The sequence below is a fragment of the Fusarium oxysporum genome, chromosome 12 (assembly GCF_000149955.1).
Source record: "Fusarium oxysporum f. sp. lycopersici 4287 chromosome 12, whole genome shotgun sequence".
In the NCBI taxonomy this organism is placed as follows: Eukaryota; Fungi; Ascomycota; class Sordariomycetes; order Hypocreales; family Nectriaceae; genus Fusarium; species Fusarium oxysporum.
In genome coordinates, this window is record NC_030997.1 from 1467074 (window position 1) to 1475189 (window position 8116).

The 8116-nt window shown below is 48.1% G+C and overlaps 3 protein-coding genes across 3 annotated transcripts in view; 2 read left to right on the forward strand and 1 right to left on the reverse strand.

The window, feature by feature from the left end:
* Window positions 1–84: 84 nt before the first annotated feature.
* FOXG_14544 (uncharacterized protein) lies at window positions 85–2133 on the reverse strand (the record flags this gene model as incomplete). The annotated part of the gene is made up of 1 exon (XM_018394599.1): window positions 85–2133. The coding sequence occupies one exon, from the start codon at window positions 2131–2133 to the stop codon at window positions 85–87; it is 2049 nt and encodes a 682-aa protein (XP_018254121.1).
* A 2656-nt stretch (window positions 2134–4789) lies between these two features.
* On the forward strand, window positions 4790–5383 carry FOXG_14545 (uncharacterized protein; the record flags this gene model as incomplete). The annotated part of the gene is made up of 1 exon (XM_018394600.1): window positions 4790–5383. One exon carries the CDS (start codon window positions 4790–4792, stop codon window positions 5381–5383), a length of 594 nt encoding a protein of 197 aa, XP_018254122.1.
* A 1485-nt stretch (window positions 5384–6868) lies between these two features.
* The window catches only part of FOXG_14546 (uncharacterized protein), a 2421-nt gene continuing 1173 nt past the window's right edge, over window positions 6869–8116 (forward strand). The window contains exons 1-2 of the mRNA XM_018394601.1: window positions 6869–7297; window positions 7343–8082. Coding sequence (XP_018254123.1) covers window positions 6925–7297; window positions 7343–8082 — 1113 coding nt within the window. The 5' untranslated portion in view covers window positions 6869–6924. The remainder of the gene's footprint in view (window positions 7298–7342; window positions 8083–8116) is intronic.

Below are 8116 nucleotides of genomic sequence, written 5' to 3' on the forward strand. Positions count from 1 at the left end.
TGAACTTTCTAGACCTAGACGGCTTATTTCTAGCTCTATATCTGCTCCGCTCTAGGGGGCCTTCTTCTGCTCTTCCATGCCCTCCTAACCACCCTCCGACTCGTTCTTCTTGCCCTTCTTCCTGCCCTCAAGGGAGCCTGTGCCGCCGGTCGAGCCCTTGACACAAGACCTATTACCCCAGATGGCCTCTTTGGCCGACTTCCATATGGTTTCCGGATGATAGATGTTCTCAGCAGTATAGTAAAGACGACAGTCACCGGCCTGGTACTGGAACTGAAGAGGGAGATCATCGTCCCCCTCCTGGTAGGCATTCAGGAAGTTGACTTGTCCTGCTCCGAGTTTAATCGGAAACTCCTCTAACGGCCGAGGAGCCACCTTCATGAGTCGCTCGTTTTCTTCCTTTGTTATAAACTCCAGCTTCTCTGGCGTCTCCCGATATACCGCTTTAGCGGCGCTCACCACCGTTGCAATATCGTCGAATGTCAAGGTCTGTGAACCACGAACACCTCCCATGATCTGCATAGGCTGTCCATTAGCATGGCCTCCAAAGGGCAATGCCCGAACACCGCCGATATTTGTCATCAAGTTGACAAAAATAGAGCAGGTCAAAGCGCACAATCCGTCGCCAATGATGAGAATGTTCCCCGCCTTAAATGGCTGCGTCCTGTTGAGGGGTCGGCCAGCGTACCCACGAATAGGAGTGTCGCTGTTGCCAGATGCCTCGGTGAAATTGAAGCTGGCGAAGAGTGAGCTGACCGGGGTGCCCAACTCCATGGTGTTGCCAAGAAAATCTTCATATGACTCGAAGCCGGCCTCCTGGTCTGGGGTCACCGCTTCGGAGTATGCCATAAAGTCGACGTTGTTAGGGACGTTCTCCAAGGCTGTCGATCTGTTGACGGCTGAAAAGATCTTAACGAGACCCTCAGAGACCTCGTGACGTCGGAATCTGTTGGCCGAATAGGGGAATTCTGAAGGGAAGAACAGCTTGAAAAGGTTAAAGGCTCTGTCAACATCCCCACCCGGGTTGCCGGAGACGTCGATGATTAGGTTCGTACGGCCATCTGCCAGGGCCTTTGATACAATCTTAGTTGCGTAATGGCCAAATGTAAGCGACTGATTCGGGGGCAGTCCATCTCCATCAAATGAAGGGATCATCATGACTACAGTATCATCGTCCAGATAATAACCGTTCATTTGGTTGTAGGGGTCGCGGATCAGTGGTTCGGGGTAACCGACAGGGCCTGACTTCAGAGGAGGCTCAACATCCGGTTCCGAGGTGCTCGAGTTGTCTGATGAATTTGATTGTGTTGGTCGACAGTACATATCAAAGACGTCCTTGCCGTTCCTAGCCTCGAAGCCAGGGTCGTTAAGTTCGGCCATGTTCTTCACCTCAAAGGTAGACCCATTGCGGAACTCGAGCGTAGTGATATTAGAGCCAGGATACACATTACGTCCATCAAGAACACCACCGGGATTGCCAGAGAAGGAAAAGAAAAGCGTATTGTATCGCGCATCAGAATCTTGACTCAGCACTTGATCTTCGATCTCCTTCAGGTACGAGCTAGCATCTCGTCCATCGATTGACACGATGGGAGAGACTTCAGCTTCCGCTCTGTTCAGAAGCCCGGCGTCCGTAAGCGTGTATAGTTCAGGTGCCTCAATGCCGTCCGTCGAGACAGACACCAAAGCCGTGTTGCGCATAAAAGTGAAGGGAGTAAAGGAGCATAGTTCCACGTAGAAGTGGCCATCATTGGCGCTGTTGATAAGGGCCTTGATTGCCTGATCAAACTGCCACTGGCTTGAGTATTTGGCGTTGCGGATCATCTCAAGGCCGTCCAGGATGTCAGTAGGCGAGGACATGTAGGCATCAGGAGGGTTTTTGAGAGTCTCGAGGGTGGACTGCCACTGGACGTATTTACCAAGTTCTTCGAGAAAGGGATCGGCAAGTTCAGGGTAGAAAGGCATGGACTGGAGACAATCCTCGGCGAGTTGGCCAGGAAATTGCACGGATGCGGAGTTGTTGTACTGTTGATGTTCGCGAATTTGTTTTGTGATAAGAGCACAGGGCTCAGGGGAAGATGAAGCTGCCACGAGCATTATACCCAGAAACAGAAAAGAGAGAAGTGGTAACATAGCGAAAGAGAGTTCTGGCGACGATGAAAATCTGATTTGGCTGTGTAATCGACTTCGGATGTTTATGCAGAGGGAGTAACGAGAGGGCAACACTTCGAGATGGCAAGCGACTTTAATACTCTCGTTTATCAGGCAAATTGACCAAGACTATTAGAGTCGCTAAGTTAAAGATTGGTTTCAACCAAGCCCGATAGCCTCATCGTGTCAAGATTACGATGCTAGTGGCACTGTCAAGATGCTGATCGACTGAATCAGTTCCACCTCACCCGACATGAATACTAAAATTATTTTTGCTCAGGTCCTAGACCACAGGGCATTATTGCAGCTGATGTCAGATTGGGTCCGATTGTGACCAAGAATTGAGTTATATGCCACCCTACAATGGCCGATTCTGTGACTAAGATCGATCCTAGCTCAAGGACACCAAGCACTGTTCTCGCAAGATTTGTCCGACAGATAGACTCTATCAGCCTTGCAGGGGATAACATGTTCTGTCCTACGGGTTGGTTCTTCTATCGCATATCAACTGCGCCTCTAAATTCGACTGGGGGCACAATCACTGCTGCAGCTCCCGTTGGGAAGCTCACTTGAGTTAGTGCCAAGATATGGCAGGTTGGTGCCACATACACCGGTGGTAGATTCGACGCTTAGCCGTCATCGCGCAACAACCACCACAGCCACAGCCATAAGCGCGTCGCATCTAATATAACCGCAATCACAGTCAGAATTATCCTTAAAATATCTAGTATAGATAAAGACTTAAACTAGTGGCTTTTAACAAGCAGATAGGTTTCGATGCATACTTGTTATCACAAGTGTGCAGTATTTTGTGCAGGTCATTTACTTTTCCAACGCGCCACCGCACTACACATCTGACCCCGTTCTAAAAATATCTAGGGGCGTTAGTGCAATACATAACGACTTGTGATTTGGTTATTTGGTATTCCCTAACAGCAAGATATGCTGTATTGGATGTCACTTCCCAAAATACAGCTCAACGAAGAGCATGGTTCTCAGCATTGAACTTGGCCTAGGATAGATTACATCAACTCTCTTCCTCTGAAACCATTAGCCCGACTGAACGATCCAGACAATGCACCGTCATTGCGTTTCTCGCCTATCAAGCTGATGGGAACAATCTACATGCTATGAAGGACTAAGCAATAGCAGTGGCTGTGGCTAGTTAGATACAACCGGGGTTTATCCGAGGCATATGATAGCAGTCACCCGGTTACTTCATTGCCCCAGTAAGTGGAAATGGAAAACGCCGTTCTGTGGGAGAATCGAAAGGATAGTATATGAAGAGGAGACACACAGATGACTCAGCCCATCAAATTCAGGCCGGTATAAGTACGTAAGCCTCCTAGTTACCGGTAATAGCTAAATAAGAATCCTCACCTTGGTTCGTAAGAGTAAGTCTAATTCATAAGGTATCAGTTTAATTGCACATACCGCGTCACACTGCCAGTATAAGACCACCCAATATGCTCTACTAAGATAATCACGTCCGTGAGTTATCCCAGCTTTCTTTCCAGTGGAGGCTAGCACAAATTGAATATATTTCAGCTCCAGCCGCTGACGGTTAAGTCGATTCTATTCATTGTACTATCATCAAGGATTCACCGAGAACAAGTTGAGAGATTCAGCACGGCAGAAGAGGGGGGTATCAAAGTTGCTAACAAAAGGGAAGAGTTGAACGCATAAGCGGAGAGTATGGATTAGACTAAGCACTTGGGGTTATTTATGGCGAAGAAAGACTTGCACCCTGTAAAAGCCCTTATTCAGGTAGACAAGCCCATGCTGCAAGTGATATGTCAGACATTCGAGAGACTAGCCGACCGAGAACAGGCAGCAGGTGGAAAGTCAGGAGGACAGCGGTCGGCCGCTGCATATTAGCCGACAGTGCGGCAACGAAAAGGTAGGCGACTGTGTTCTGACATCTCGTAGGGCTGCTGAACCGCCTTTTCAAGCAGAATTTTGGTGCCAATGCTAAGATACAACAACGGTTCGCCATGATACCTAGTGCGGTGTTGGAGCTTGACATAGGCTAATCATAGTGATTCAATTATTCGGGGGGTGACGTGGACGTATCTGAATCCCGTTATAAGAAGGCGCCGCGGCTTGAGATCTAGAACGTTGGTCCCTATTTTTAGGGTTTTCAATACTGAGCCACATCGATGCTATACAGCCCTACCGAGTATTGAAAGGGTGTACCGCCAAGCCACCAGGCTATTAAAAGCAGGGTAAAGCCGCAGAAGGGTTGAGCCTCACCAGGCTATTCCATGAAGAGCATAGCTTAATTGAAATATATGTCTCTTCTATCAAGAATCCGGGCTAACTAGTATGTCTGAGGCATCTCGTCAATGTCATCCTCTCTTTCTGATAGGCTAGGACACAGCCGCACAGATCTCATATAGTCGGATCGTGGAGCCTCCGGGTCTAGTTGTCATATTGTTGCGAGAGGTGTAAGTGACGTTCTTGAGATAAAAATACTCAAGTCACATTTATTCGTGAATTCAGAAGTGTATATAATGATCATCAAGGTCCTAGCAAAAGTCCCAATTCTCACCAGCATCACTACTATCAATCACTTACTTAACAATCAAACAACTCAACCACATCTATCTTCACTTATCAGCTTAAGCATCTCTATAAAATGCATTTCACCACCGCTGCCCTTTCCGCCCTCCTCGCCTCCGCTGTCTCGGCCGTTCCCCTCAACTCCACTCCTTACGACAACCCAGACAGCAACATCTTCCCAAGCTTTCACCGCTACTCAGACTGGGCGATCTGCAAGGGAAAGATCACCAAGGACCGCTTCCCCAACCTTCAGGCTCCCAACCGTGAGGGCGGCTGCATCCGGTACTATCAGGGTATCGACATGACAGGCGTCGTCACAGAACAACACTTCTTCTTCAAGGACGGCTTCAAGACCGCTTGCGACTGCGCCGCCAAGTGTTTAGAGGAACCCAATAAGTGCACGAACTGGGTGTGGAAGCATACCTTTATGCCGGAGGATGGTGGCAAGCGGTCGTGCACTCTGTATAGCAGTCCGAACCTGCCGACTGACGTGACGCTTAAGTACGACTTGGCGAACAGCAAGGGCTTCAACCTGCTGCAGGCTACGAATAACCCGCAAGCTGGAGCCCCTGCGCCTTTGACTTTCCTGGACGCGGCTGGAACGATCCCCGACAAGTTTGGCGTGTCTGGCTTCATGGTCCAGGACCAGAACGGCAGACAGTTCTGTTAATGGGCTTGTTGTCCATGGGATTGTACCGGTCTTCCGATTGGCTTAAAGAGGGGGCTTAGATTGGTACGATGTATCGCTTTTGATTTCAGTTGTTTTCTGACTGTTTAACTTTCATTCCTTTATACTTTGTCATCATACTGTCACTCCTTGATAACCACCCTCAGTTTACGAATAAGGGTAGTAAGTGCGTTTTAGAAATGGGGTTTAGGCGATATATAGGCTCCACAAGGAAAAAACGGACAATACCGGTATAGAATGCAAATAGAGAGCCAGTAGAGCTTATAGATGAATATATAGTGGTATTGTCTATTTGGCGGTTTTGATGAAGTTAAGCATTATATTGCGTATTATGGTTAAAAGTCGATCGTATTGACAAAAGCTAACCTTGATGTCCAAATAGCTTCCGGAGTTTCAGATAGTCAATCAGGTCAAGAATGATGTGTTTGAGGACTAGGATCTCCTGGGATAGAGGTATGACTATGGTTATTAGAGGCTTTAACTTATCGAAAGCTGATTATATATATAATGAAGATTGTCTCGCTGAGGGCTTCGCAATACGATTGGAAGACCCGACAGAATGGGGACAAGCGGCCATAAACATAGGCCACGAAAAGCAAGAACAGTTCGTCAACAGATCCCGCACAGCAGCCCTAAGTTATGAGACAGACAATTGGATATATCTGGATCCGAAGAATGTGAAGACTACAATACCATCGAAGAATCTGGACTGGCTACATGCGAAATGCTAAATGTCACGTGATCCAGGAAGAACCCTGGACGTTCTCTTTGACTGCCCGCTCATTCTTTCTTCCATTCTCTTTACTTTTCTTCTTTTGCAGTGACGAGGCTGTTGCAGAAAGGTTGAGCATTAGGGCAAAGCTCAGCACGGCCTAAACGGCACCTTTGGGAAAACTATTTAGACCGCTTCATGAACCGACGTCAATATCTTCAAATGTGGCAGTCAGACAAAACCTCGGCGACTGCACTTGGCGCCCTTGCATTTGGATGGCATGCCAGTATTGCGAACACCATCTTGCGGCTAATGGCGAGCAATACATTCGACCGTCATCCTAAACTCAAAATCATCATTGGTCATTCTGGAGAGCTCATACCATACATGTTCGCTAGGAGGCTATTATTTCATCAAGTTTAAGGAAATGGTACAGTTTCGTACACTTTTCACAAATATTAGAAAAATGTTGGTTGTGAGAGAGAAGCGCCGCGAGCGCTAGCATGTGATTCTTTCCGCGAACCGACACTGGGCGTATCAGCGCCGACAACTTACTTGTTAATGTCATCTTCTTCCTGGCATTATCTATATTACCCAAGATTTAGAATGCTGACATAGCATCATCAATGCCTCACTAGTCCTTAGCAATCAGCGCGCATCATTAGAGCGTCACGGTGTACCATTTGAGGCTACCTCAGCGCTAATCCGATTTAAAACACAGCCACGTCATCCAATCAATTGCCAACTTTAAATACAGCACAGCGCCCTTTTCTTGTTTATCCAGGATCAGCAGCCCATCTCCACCGTAACAATGCCAAGAGCTCACGACCATTTCCACGGTCGTCATTACCACGCTGAGCGCGCAACAGGCCCTGTCAAGTCGCTCAATCCAACGAAGCGATATCTAATCGCCGACAAGAAGCCACTCCATGCTGAGTCTGACGCTGGAAAGGAGTCGCGACCGAGCGCTGAGAGTCCTGGGGTTGCTTATGTCTGGAGGAGTCGCGATAACAGAAAAGGACGACATGCGCTGGTCATTAGCGTCGATCCAAGAAAGCATGATGCAACAAAAGCTCCAAGGCCGTCGAACTCGTATCACCAGACTCTCCGCGGTATCTTGAAGATGTTTGTCAGATACCCAGTCTGGGATGTATCGTACGATGTCGCCATCGTCTTCACAATAGGTACTCACCACCTCATCACACAAAGCAACAGCTAATTATTGAAAGGATCGATTATCTGGGTAATTAATGGCTTTTTCTCATGGCTCCCCGTTCTCAACCCCTCAACGAAATTCTCTGACTGGGCCGGCGGATTGACAGCTTTCATCGGCGCTACGGTCTTCGAATTTGGCTCAATCCTACTCATGCTTGAAGCCGTCAACGAGAATCGGGCGGATTGTTTTGGTTGGGCTGTCGAGGAAAGTGTAGATGGGATGCTTCATCTCACTCATGCGGATAACTGCAAGCATGCACACGCGCAAAAGGGGACTTTTGTAAAGCAAAGCTCTAAAACACTGGATAATAACACAACGGAATCAGCGGGGAATGATCGGATGTGGTCCTGGTGGCCGACGTGGTATGAACTCAGATCACATTATTTCTTCGACATTGGCTTCTTGGCCTGTTCTTCACAAACATTCGGCGCCACGGTATTCTGGATCTCTGGCTTTACAGCCTTGCCGCCTATACTCAACAACCTCTCTACACCAGCTGAGAACGGCGTCTATTGGCTCCCTCAAGTGATTGGCGGCACAGGCTTCATCGTCTCAAGTACCCTGTTCATGGTCGAAGTTCAGCCTCGATGGTACATTCCAGCGCCGGGGGTACTGGGATGGCATATCGGACTATGGAACTTGGTTGGCGCTATTGGCTTTACTCTCTGTGGTGCGCTGGGCTTTGGCATCACGCATCCGGGTGTTGAGTATGCGCTTACACTTTCGACATTTATAGGTTCATGGGCATTTCTGGTCAGTAAGACAGTGCTTGGATGACATGTTACTG